The sequence below is a fragment of the Equus asinus genome, chromosome 7 (assembly GCF_041296235.1).
Source record: "Equus asinus isolate D_3611 breed Donkey chromosome 7, EquAss-T2T_v2, whole genome shotgun sequence".
Lineage (NCBI taxonomy): Eukaryota > Metazoa > Chordata > Mammalia > Perissodactyla > Equidae > Equus > Equus asinus.
This window is the reverse complement of record NC_091796.1, coordinates 74,042,269-74,054,340: the sequence shown is the minus strand read 5'-3', so window position 1 is coordinate 74,054,340 and position 12,072 is coordinate 74,042,269. Positions and strand designations below refer to the sequence as shown.

The 12,072-nt window shown below is 39.9% G+C and overlaps 1 protein-coding gene across 1 annotated transcript in view; it reads right to left on the bottom strand.

The window, feature by feature from the left end:
- Positions 1 to 12,072, bottom strand: part of MTHFD1 (methylenetetrahydrofolate dehydrogenase, cyclohydrolase and formyltetrahydrofolate synthetase 1) — a 62,216-nt gene that overhangs the window by 37,166 nt on the left and 12,978 nt on the right. The window contains exons 3-6 of the mRNA XM_044773734.2: positions 5,475 to 5,534; positions 5,018 to 5,071; positions 3,766 to 3,902; positions 3,521 to 3,621 (exon numbers count right to left, since the gene is read on the bottom strand). Coding sequence (XP_044629669.1) covers positions 3,521 to 3,621; positions 3,766 to 3,902; positions 5,018 to 5,071; positions 5,475 to 5,534 — 352 coding nt within the window. The remainder of the gene's footprint in view (positions 1 to 3,520; positions 3,622 to 3,765; positions 3,903 to 5,017; positions 5,072 to 5,474; positions 5,535 to 12,072) is intronic.

The window sequence follows — 12,072 nt, the reverse complement described above, 5'->3', positions numbered from 1 at the left end:
AGAGAATGCTATGAAAAACTATATGCCAACAAATTGGACAATTTAGAAGAAATGGATAAATTCTTAGACTCTTACAACCTCCCAAAACTGAGCAAAGAAAGAGAGAATCTGAATAGACCAATCACAAGTAAAGAGAGAGAAATAGTAATCAAAACCTCCCAAAAAATAAAAGTCCAGGACCAGATTGCTTCTCTGCAGAATTCTACCAAACATTCAACAATTTATAACCTATCCTTCTCAAACTATTCCAAAAAACTGAGGAAGATGGAACACTTCCTAAACCATTCTATGAGGCCAGAGGCCAAGATCACCCTGACACCAAAGCCTGACAAGGACAACACAAAGAAGGAAAATTACAGGCCAATATCGCTGATGAACATAGATGCAAACATCCTCAAAAAAATACTGGCAATCCAAATACAGCAATACATTAAAAAAATCATATACCATGATCAAGTGGGATTTATACTGGGGACACTGGGATGGTTCAACATCTGCAAATCAATCAATGTGATACACTATATTAACAAAAATGAGGAATGAAAACCACATGATCATCTCAATAGACACAGAGAAAGCATTTGACAAGATCCAATATCCATTTATGATAAAAACTCAATAAAATGGGTACAGAAGGAAAGTACCTCAACATAATAAAGGCCATATATGACAAACCCACAGCCAACATCAAACCCCATGGGGAAAAACAGAAAGCCATCCCTCTGAGAATAGGAACAAGACAAGGGTGCCCAATCTCACCACTCTTATTCAACATAGTACTGGAGGTTTTGGCCAGAGCAATTTCTCAAGAAAAAGACATAAGAAGAATCCAAATAGGCAATGAAGTGAAACTCTTGCTGTTTGCAGACGATATGATTGTATATATAGAAAACCCTAAAGAATCCATCAGAAAACTATTAGAAATAATCAACAATTACAGCAAAGTTGCAGGGTACAAAATCAACTTACAAAAATCAGATGCATTTCTATACTCTAATAACAAACTAACAGACAGAGAACTCAATAATACAATCCATTTACACTCACAACAAAAAGAAAAAAAAATCTAGGAATTAATTTAACCAAGGAGGTGAAAGACCTATACAATGAAAACTATAAGACATTACTGAAAGAAATAGATGATGCCATAAAGAAATGGAAGGGTAGATATTCCATGCACATGGAGAGGAAGAATAAACATAGTTAAAACGTCCATACAACCTAAAGCAATCAGATTCAATGCAATGTCAATCAGAATTCCAGTGACATTCTTCACCGAAATGGAACAAAGAATTCTAAAATTCATATGTGGCAACAAAAGACTTCAAATAACTAAAGCAATCCTGAGAAAAAAGAACAAAGCTGGAGGCATCACAATCCCTGACTTGAAAAGATACTACAAAGCTACAGTAATCAAAACAGCATGGTACCGGTACAAAAACAGGCACACAGATCAATGGAACAGAATTGAAAGCCTAGAAATAAAACCACACATCTACCAACAGCTAATCTTCAACAAAGGAGCTAAGAACATACATTGGAGAAAGCAAAGTCTCTTCAATAAATGATGTTAGGAAAACTGGACAGACACATGCAAAAGAATGAAAGTAGACCGTTATCTTTCACCATACACAAAAATTAACTCAAAATAGATCAAAGACTTGAAGATGATACCTGTAACTAGAAAACTTCTAGAAAAAAATATAGGCAGTACACTCTTTGACATCAGTCTTAAAAGGATCTTTTCAAATACCATGTCTACTCGGACAAAGGAAACAAAAGAGAAAATAAACAAGTGAGACTTCATCAGACTAAAGAGCTTCTGCAAGGCAAAGGAAATCAGGAACAAAACAAAAAGACAACCCACCAACTGGGAGAAAATATTTGCAAATCATATATCCAAGAAGTGGTTAATCTCCATAATATATAAAGAACTCACACAATTGAACAACAAAAAACAAAACAAACAACTCAATCAAAAAATGGGCAGAGGACATGAAGAGACATTTTTCCAAAGAAGATATACAGATGGCCAATAGGCACATGAAAAGATGTTCAACATCACTAATCATCAGGGAAATGCAAATCAAAACTACATTTAGATATCACCTAACACCCATTGGAATGGCCATATCACCAAGACAAAAAACAAGTGTTGGAGAGGATGTGGAGAAAAGGAAAGCCTCATACAATGCTGGTGGGAATGCAAACTGGTGCAGCCACTATGGAAAACAGTATGGAGATTCCTCAAAAACTTAAAAATAGAAATAACATATGACCCAGCCATACCCCAACTGGGTATTTATCCAAAGAATTTGAAATCCACAAATCACAATGCACCCCTTTGTTCACTGCAGCATTATTCACAATTGACAAGACGTAGAAGCAACCCAAGTGCCCATCAAGCAATGATCGGATAAAGAAGATGTGGCATATATAAACAATGGAATACTACTCAGCCATTAAAAAAAAAAAAGACAAAATCGCCCCATTTGCAACAACATGGATGGACTTTGAGGGTATTATGTTAAGCAAAATAAGCCAGACAGAGAAAGACAAACAGTATATGATTTCACTCATATGTAGAAGATAAACAAACACAAGGACGAAGACAATAGTTTAGCGGTTACTAGGGGGAAGGGGTTTGGGGGTGGGCACAAAGGGTGAAGGGGTGCATTTACATAGTTACTGGCAAATAATAACGTACAAGTGAAATTTCAGAATGTTATAACCTATCATGACCTTAAAATATAATATAAAAAATAACCTGTGTTAAAAGTATTCATAACAAGGAGCCGGCCCAGTGACACAGCAGTTAAGTTCGCACCCTCTGCTTTGGTGGCCCAGGGTTGGCCCATTCAGATCCCGGGCGCGGACCTATGCACCACTTATCAAGCCATGCTGTGGCAGGTGTCCCATATATAAAGTGGAGGAAGATGGGCACGGATGTTAGTTAAGGGCCAGTCTTCCTCAGCAAAAACAGGAGGATTGGTGGCAGATGTTAGCTCATAGCTAATCTTTCTCAAAAACAAAAAGTATTCATAATGAAATTAAAATCCCAAGCTGCTGACTAGCTAACAGGGTAATACAGCCAACTGTTCAAGAGATCTGCTTCCAGCCATCCTCTAGTCTTAGAACCACTATGGAGACTCAGTGCCCATTTTGGGGGTGGGTGCTCTGCACTTTTACCCTTATAAACTCTCTGAATTCTTATTACTATATAAGTTACTTTTTCACAAAAAATAACTTGCTTTGAACCCAAATAAGCCTGAGTTCAAATCTTGGTTCTGCTACCTCTTGGACAAGTTACTCAATTTCTCTGAGCCTCTTTTCTCAGCTGTTGAACAGTAACAGTCCCTACTTCATAGGGTTGTTGCAAAAATTGTGAATTTAGTTAAAGCCCCTAACAGACAGGTCCCTGTGCCAATCAGGTCCCTTTACTTAGGGCCCACAGTGGACCTCCTCTAGTCTTCCACATGGCTCCAAGAAATGTGCTTTATTTTTGCTTGTTTGTTTTTACCTGTCTCTTTGATGAGTTCCAAGCATCCTTTAGGTGTACAAGGGATGAAACAGTCATTCAAGTCACCTCTAGCAAGTTTTCCAGCATTGATGCTAGTCAATCTACAACAATGAAAGTGATAAAGGAGGACATAAAGGTAATTAAGCGTCATACTCTTCAGAAACAAATATGGTGTATTTCCCAAACAGAAATACGTAACTGTAATTGGAATCATGCAATGCCATATAGAAGGCCAAGCCACTCACCCATCCACGTCCTTTTCGGGTGCAATAGCATTGACCACTGCTTCAGTGTTAATGGGATTCTCTGAATCTAAAGGCAGCTGCACTATGAACCCATGGACAGTGGAGTCTTCATTCAAAGATGTAACATACTTCAACACCTGAAAGTAATACAGCACATAATTTGTATACCACATGGAAATCAAAATGGTGGAGAAACACTTTCCCAGTCAAAAGTCAGGTTGGGGCCAGCCCAGTGGCATGGTGGCTAAGCTTGCAGGCTTTGCTTCAGCAGCCTGGCATTCACAGGTTCTGATCCTGGGCGCAGACCTAGCATCACTCATCAAGCCATGCTGTGGTCGCATCCCACATAAAATAGAGGAAGATTGACACAGATGTTGGCTCAGCAACAATCTTCCTCAAGCAAAAAGAGGAAGATTGGCAAAAGATGTTGGCCCTGAGCTCTCATTATCCAAAAGAAAAAAAAAAACAAGTCAGGTTGTCCCATTTCCCCCCAAGAGTTTAACTGCGTTCCTCTCAGAAGTACTTCCCCTTGAATCCTGAGGGCAACTCTACTTTAACACAGGAAGTAATCTTCAGGTGTGTGGTAAGAAACCCATCAAATAAAAGAGCTCAGAACTTTAATGACTTATTACTGCAACAGTACTCTCCACGCTACCATCAACCAAATCAAGATTTCTCTGATGACAGGAATGTTCTCTAATTTGTAGCTTACATACAATAGTGGCCACTGAATACTTGAAATGTGGCTAGTACAAATTTTTTTATTTATTTCATTTTAATTAAATGGCCACAAGGGGCTAGAGTCCCCTATCAGACAGTGCAGATATATAACATTCCCATGACCTCAGAAAGTTCTTGTTAATCCCCCTACCTACAGGCAACCACAGTTCTAACTTTAGTGAGCAATGATTTGTTCTGCTTATTGTTGAACATCGTATAAACGGAACACACATTTTGTTCTTAAAATGCAGATAACTACAGCCAACGATCAGTGTGTAATGAACATCGCAGGTGATCTGGAAGCAAATGATGCTGCAGTCACACTCTGAGTACCACACATTCATACCCTAGGACTGCACCATTTACTCTTTGGGTATTTTTCCAAGATTGTTGGGAGGCAGAGTCTGTGAAGAAACAACTACCTGCAGGTCTTTCATAAGCTGAGTCTATCAGGCCCTAAAGTTGCACAAAACCAGAAACCAGAGGAAAGCACTTCAGCTGCCCTCTTAACAATCAGTTCACAACAGCTCACCTCAGATTCTGTGGCCGTTCTCGGTAACTTAATGTGAGTGGCTTTGATCCCAATCTGCAAAAATGAACATTTAAAACAGGTGTATGGCAAGAGAACTTGAGACATGGACTCATTTCTTTTACTGATATGACTAAAACCAGGTGGTGTTAGTCATCATTTCACCCTCCTATGTTCTGAGGAATTAGTCTCCCATTTTGACCCCCTCATCATTGACTTGTTCATTGTCACCACTGCACTTTAGCAATTCCTGCTCTTTGGGAAGCAAGCAGATCACTGATTAGAAAACATTCAAGGGCAAAATAGAGGCTGCAGATTCAAGTCAGCCATATCTGACTTGCAAAATAGATAAACTGAAGTCTGCGGTGGGCAATAAAAGTTTTTATGGGGAGGCACCAAGTGCAAGGGGTAACTGATAGGACTGGGGGTGGGGTGAGGGCACCCCTGTGCGGGGCTTTACCTCTTCAGCAGCCTTCAGCTTCACGTTTATATAAAGATTAGAATCATCTCTGTTGCCAACCTAGAATAATAAATACATGCAAATCAGATGGTTAGCAAAAGGCAAAGCATACAGAAAAGCTTCTAGAATTTTAGTTTTGATAAAAGGAATGTTTACTCATGAGACTCTTGTTGCAGAGCACTTTAACAGGAGAATCAGGAGAACACAAGGGCAGGATAGAGATGTGAACACAGGTAGTAGTCCCGAGCCCTCCTCAAACAAGGCCCACAGGAAGGAAAGGAAAGAAAAATGAGGGGACTTCTGCATCTGCCTTGAAAACTAAGCCAGGGTGCTACAGGCCTGCCTGAACCATGTGGAATTTCGGCTTGTCATGGAGCTGACACACCAGAACAACAGGGCACGGAGCACTGAGGAACTGTCATCAGGCAAGAAAAACACCACAGCTCTAAGAGGCCAGGAACACACAGAGGACACATTCTATACCCTCTACCCAACCGCCAGGGGCATGGAAAGCTCTCACACCCAGCCACACGGCTAGGGTGGACCTAATTCCAGCCTACACAGAACAGACACCTGTGCGAGGCAAAGGGCAGTCCGCTGGCCTCAAGACAGAGAGGAAAGTGTGGTGCAGAAGCCAAATCCTTTGAACCACCACACCAGGTCGCCGATTCTTTAACCACAAACATATTTACAGTTTTTCATTGTAACCATTTCTCTGTAAAATTTTATTTTACTAATATTTTTCCATGTTCCAGTGGTTGACATTTGTCCTTTTCATGGTTGAAATAGTCTCTCAGGGTGATATGCCACAATAAACTTGATTTCTCCTAAATCTGCAGAGGGAAAAATGGTAAAGTCCCTTGATACTAAAGATAACTGATGCGTGGCTCCTTTTAACAGGACAACCGCAGAGAAAGAAGCTGGCCTTAACAGAGTATTTCCAGTCCTTGTCACATTGATGCTGTTACTGGAAGCTCCCCTCAGGCTCCCGGAACTGAACTCGGCCTTACTCTTAGCTTCAGCAGTCCTTTACAGAGTTCTCAGTTTTGCTAGTGTTAATTTGAATTTCAAGACAGCCAGATGAGTCCTTTGGGGGGAATTTGATTTTTCTGTGGGTTATTTGCACCTGAGTGCATTAGTTGCTTCCTGTAGGGGCCTCCCTAGAATTTTAGCGCCCCTCTCGCTCCTTCTTTGGTTATTTTCTATATATGTTCTTTGCCCCATCATCCAACTCTCATTGATTCAGTTACCAGATTTAACACACTCTGGGATTTTTAGATCGACGTAGGAAAGGAAGTGGTTCTAAATACAAGAATATTGTTTCTTACATTTTCGTTAATATTTATACCTGCAATTAGTTGTTTAGACTGAGATTAAATGATCTTATCACTCACCGCCAGTCCGTTTTAAACTACAGCTTCTCTGTTCTACGGGTTTATCTTCATTCGTCTCTCAGGTAGCTGAAATGCAACTGCCAGTCACTTTTCCAGGAAAGCTATGTGGGCATTTTTCTGAGTCTACGTGTATCGGAAAATATTTTCCGCTATCTTTGCATATGAAGGACTCAGCTGCACATGGAGACACGATATTTTCATTCAGAGATGTTGTCTTCAGCATCTAGAGTCACAGAAGTCTAAGTCTTTCTTTGTTCCGTTATAGGGAACTGTTTTCATCTGAGTGTTTCTGAAGGAATTTTTCTAAAACTCCAACACTGCCACCAGTTTTACAATGAAAGCTTAATAGTCATGGTTACGAGCATACTTCAAAGTTTTACTGTAATCCTAACGCAAAGGAAAAGACCTCTTAGGAGCCAATTGAAAGACTCACTCTCAGTCTAGGCATTTTACAGGGAAAATGGTTACACAATCATCGATAGCCTGGAGGCAAAAAGAATGTTCAGTTAAGAACAGCAGACTCTTGACTGACAGTCAAACGGGTGGGTGGACGACTGGCTTCCCAGAACAAATCTTAATCCCACTACAGTTTATCAAGAAAATCACTTAAGCATTTTATCAGCAATGCTAATTTCTTTCTTGAAGGAGGTGAATTAGACCATCCAAAAAGGATCCTATCCCAGAACAAGTTAGGGATAATTTTTTTTTTCACATGAGGCATCTGCAAACTGTTTCTGTAAGGAGCCAGACAGTATATATTTTAGGTTTCTTAGACCACATACTATGTCACATAGTCTCTTTTTTAACCCTTTACATCTTGGGCAGCATTTGGATAGGGGCCACAGTTTACCGATCCCTGTCTTGTACCGTAAAATATCTTGGATGTTGGTCTACTCATTAATTTTTTTTCCTGCTTCAAGAGGCTTTTGTAGATATTCAGGCCAGTTGAGTTTATTAATTTTATTGTTTTGTCCATCTCTTTTGTGAGGACTGAATGAGTTACTCTATGTAAAGTGCTTTCAATAGTTCCTGGTAAAAAGTATTAGTTATTATATTATTAACAAAGTATTTTATGTACTAAGGCAATGGAAATACAGCCTAATGTATATCTCTCATAATGAAAAGTCAAGTCTTAATTTCCTTTAAATATTGTTATTTTGAAAGTTACCAGTCCACTGTTTTAAAAAAATTCCAACTTTTAGGTAGATATATCTGGGCCATATCGTGAATATCCTTAAATGCAATGCTAAGGAATTAGAAAAACAGAAGGGAAAAGCAAATGGGTTTGGGAGATAGACAGACCTGGTTCATATCCCAGACTCAGTCCCTTTGTGATTGTAGCTTTGGGGAGACTACCCAAGATCTCTGAGCATCAGTTATTGTGAGTAGAAGGAGGCAACCACCACCTTGTAGGGGCAGAATAAAAATTAGAACAACTAGAAATATATACAAATCATTTGAACTATATTAGACACTCTACATAAGCAGTACTGCTATTCCTTCTGTAAAGGATGTAGAGTGGGTGTACAGCTGGATTGATTGTGATCCAATTTGCATTTTGACAAGGGCTGCAATTGCAGTTAAAAGGATAGACTGGAAGTGTCCAGATCAGAAGCCTAAAGTCTGTGCACAGAAGACTGTGATGGCACCAGGGGGTGGGAGCAGTCGAAATCGAAATCAAAAGGAGGGAAGATGGGGCTGGTCTGGTGGTGCAGCAGTTAAGTGCACATGTTCCACTTTGGCAGCCCGGGGTTCCCCCAGTTTGGATCCTGGGTGCAGACATGGCACCGCTTGGCAAGCCATGCTGTGGTAGGCATCCCACATATAAAGTAGAGGAAGATGGGCATGGATGTTAGCTCAGGGCCAGTCTTCCTCAGCAAAAAGAGGAGGATTGGCAGCAGTTAGCTCAGGGATAATCTTCCTCAAAAAAAAAAAAAAACAAAAAAAGGAGGGAACAGATCCCAGGAGCTTATGAGAGGCAGAATCAATAGCACGATAGTCCCTAAAGGGACGTGGAGAGTGAGGGAGAGAGATCCTGAAGAGATGATCTCAGGTTCCTGGCTTGAGTATGTGGGAAGATGGTGCTGCCAGTCACCAGGAAGGAAAAAACAAGAGGTCGGAGGTAGCAGAAATGTGATTACAACATAATATGTAAGGCTTGCATCACAGAAAGATGTTGACTCTCGTGCTAAAGTGTAAGATTAAAATATTCTACCACTGTTTTTTTGGCAAGAACATAGAAGACAAGCCGCAGTACAGTGTTTATATAACAAAGACATTTGCAATCAATAAATTTAGAATACAATTTGCAATCAATAAATTTAGAATACAAGTTTGGAAGTCAATCTTAAAAATACGAAGAAAAAGATCACAATATTGCTAAGGAAAGATTTACAGAAACAGATTTCTTGCCTATGACATTTACTTTTTCTACAACAAACAATTCACAAAAATAAGCCAAGAAATAAGTGGTCCCTCAAATGTACCAAGTGTACACCCACAACATATACCTTTGATTCTTAGTAATTTGCAAAAAAAGGAAAACCCACCACAGCAGAGAACACACCAGGCAGAACAACAGGCCTTCTGTGCTTTTCTTCTCAGCTAAGGCCTCTTAGATAATGAACAGCAGTGGGGGAAAACATTTAAGTACTACTCATTCTGCAATCCTTGAGGAACATGGGACATGATGAGGATCAAGGCTGCCCCAGGGAGAGAAGGCCTAGGGGTCCTGGCCTACATGCCAATCTGTATCATCCTCCAGGAAATACAGGATGACCTGACCTGATCCGACCTGATTCATATCCAAAGTTATAGGACCACCTGATAACCAGACCCCACCTGCACTGATACCATTTTAATGACTTTTTTACATAATCTTTCCTTTGTCTTGTAAACAAATAACTCACATACCTATGCCTTATAAATTTAGCCCTACCCTCAATCCATGTTAGCAGCTCTTTACTGCCCATGGGTCCTTTCCCCACGCTACTCCATGCTATTCTCTGAATAAAGGAGCACTACTACCAGACCTTGAGAGTCCCAGAAAGCTTTCTTTCAACTCCTTGGCTCAGCAAGCCCGCACCAGGACAGAAAGTTAGCAAAGGATTAAATGATGCATGTGGAGACATATATACAGAGAGAAAAGCGAGGTGAGGAAGCAGGTGTTTCTGAAGGGAATTTCTAATGAAAGCTATCAGTTGCCTGTCATCCAAATCAACACTTCAAACATTCATCTGTACATCTGTCCACATGACAATTATTTATTGAATGCCTCCTACCAATTTATTGAAGGCTTCCTACTGGATGAATCTGGAGCTCAGAGAAGAAACCCTGGACAGAGGCCTAAAGGAGGAGGGAGAATACCTCCTCCAGTTATGGGACTGTGTGAGCTCACTCAGGGAAAGAATAAGGTGGAAGAGGGCTTGAGGCCTGAGACCTGAGGCATTCAAACAGTTTAGGTGTCAAGAAAAGGAACAAGCAGAGGAGATTAGAGAAGGAAGGGAAATGAATGGTGTCCTAGAAACAAAGAATGTGGAACTCAGAAGAGATTCAGGTTTAGAAGTTGCTGACCTCCAGCTGATTCGTGGGGCCAGAAGAAATTGCCTAGGGCAATGCTTCTCAAAGCGTGGGTCACACACTCCCCTTTCAGAAGATCTGTGAATGCCAAGCTACTTTTCTAATAATACTAGGATGTCGTTTGCCTCTTCACTGTCTTGATATCTGTATGGAGGCTGCAAAACTAATGGTGGGTAAGACCACTGGTGACTTAGCACAAATCAAGACAATGGCACCAAACTATACTAGTCATGAGGACATCCTTCACTGCCACATACCCTCAGTAAAAACAGATGCCAACTTTACTTAGAAGTGCTCTTGATGAAGCGGTAAAAATTATTAATTTCATTAACCTCGACCCTTGAGGACAGGTCTTTTTAACATCTGTGTAAGGAACTGGGAAGCCTTCCGAAAGCACTTCTGCCGTGTGCCGAAGGCGTGTCACCAGGGAAAGCACTTGTGCTGTTGCCTTGCAAGCTGAACTAGCTGCACTTTTAATGGAATACCATCTTTACTTGAAAGAACTGACAAATAATGATTATTCAGGCTTTAGTACTGGCAAACATTTTCTCAAAATTGGACAAAGTGAGCTTGCTACTTCAAGGAAAATAACTAATAGTATTTGTTGCCAGTGATAAAATTCAAGGTTTCAAGAGAATATTAGATTTTCTTAACCACTCTTGTGAGCTTGACAACTTCTCAAGATTTAAAGACTTTTCTGATGAGTTTGTAGGCAATACTAACGATTGTGATTTTTTTTATATTGCATAATGGAATGTGTTAACATTTGGAAGATCTGCATAATTCAGTGAACCGTTATTTTCCAAATGAGGAATAAGCGACGTAAGAAAACCACACATGGGTAAATATCGATTCAAACAGCAACATAAAACAGTAGATTTAGGGGCCAGCCCCATGGCATAGTGGTTAAGCTCAGCATGCTCTGCTTCCATGGCCCAGGTTCACAGATTCCAATCCCAGGCACAGACCTAAACCACTCATCAGCCATGCTGTGGCAGCAACCCACATACAAAGTGGAGGAAGACTGGCACAGATGTTAGCTCAGGGCTAAACTTCCTCAAGCAAAAAGAAAAAAAGTGGATTTCGACGTAACAAAGCTTGAAAGTTCACTGATACAGTTTCAGATTCCACATTGCAACTAACCTTTAAAAACTCTACTTATTGAGTCCTGGCATAGTATCAAAGAAAAATGTCCACAATTATCTGGGAAGATTATTTTTAAAGTTCTTCCCTTTTACAACTGTATGTGTGTATGCGGCCAGATTTTCTCTACATATTGAATCAAACTAGCATATAGCAAGAGATTGGATGCAGAAGTGGATGAGACTCCATCTGTCTTCTATTAAGCCAGACAATAAAGGGTTTTACAAAAACATAAAATAATGCCCCTCTTCTCACTAACTTTTGTTTTCTAAAAGTTATTTTTTCATTAAAATGTTATTTATGCTAATATATAATGAGCTTACTACTGGCATTTTTAAATGTATAAATATTTTTAAACTTGTTAGTTTTAATTTCTAACACAGTAATTATCAATGGATAAATCCATATAAACAAAAGCTCCTTAAGGTCTTAGATTCTTAAGAGTGTAAAGGGGTCTTGAAACCAAAGTCCAAGACACAGTG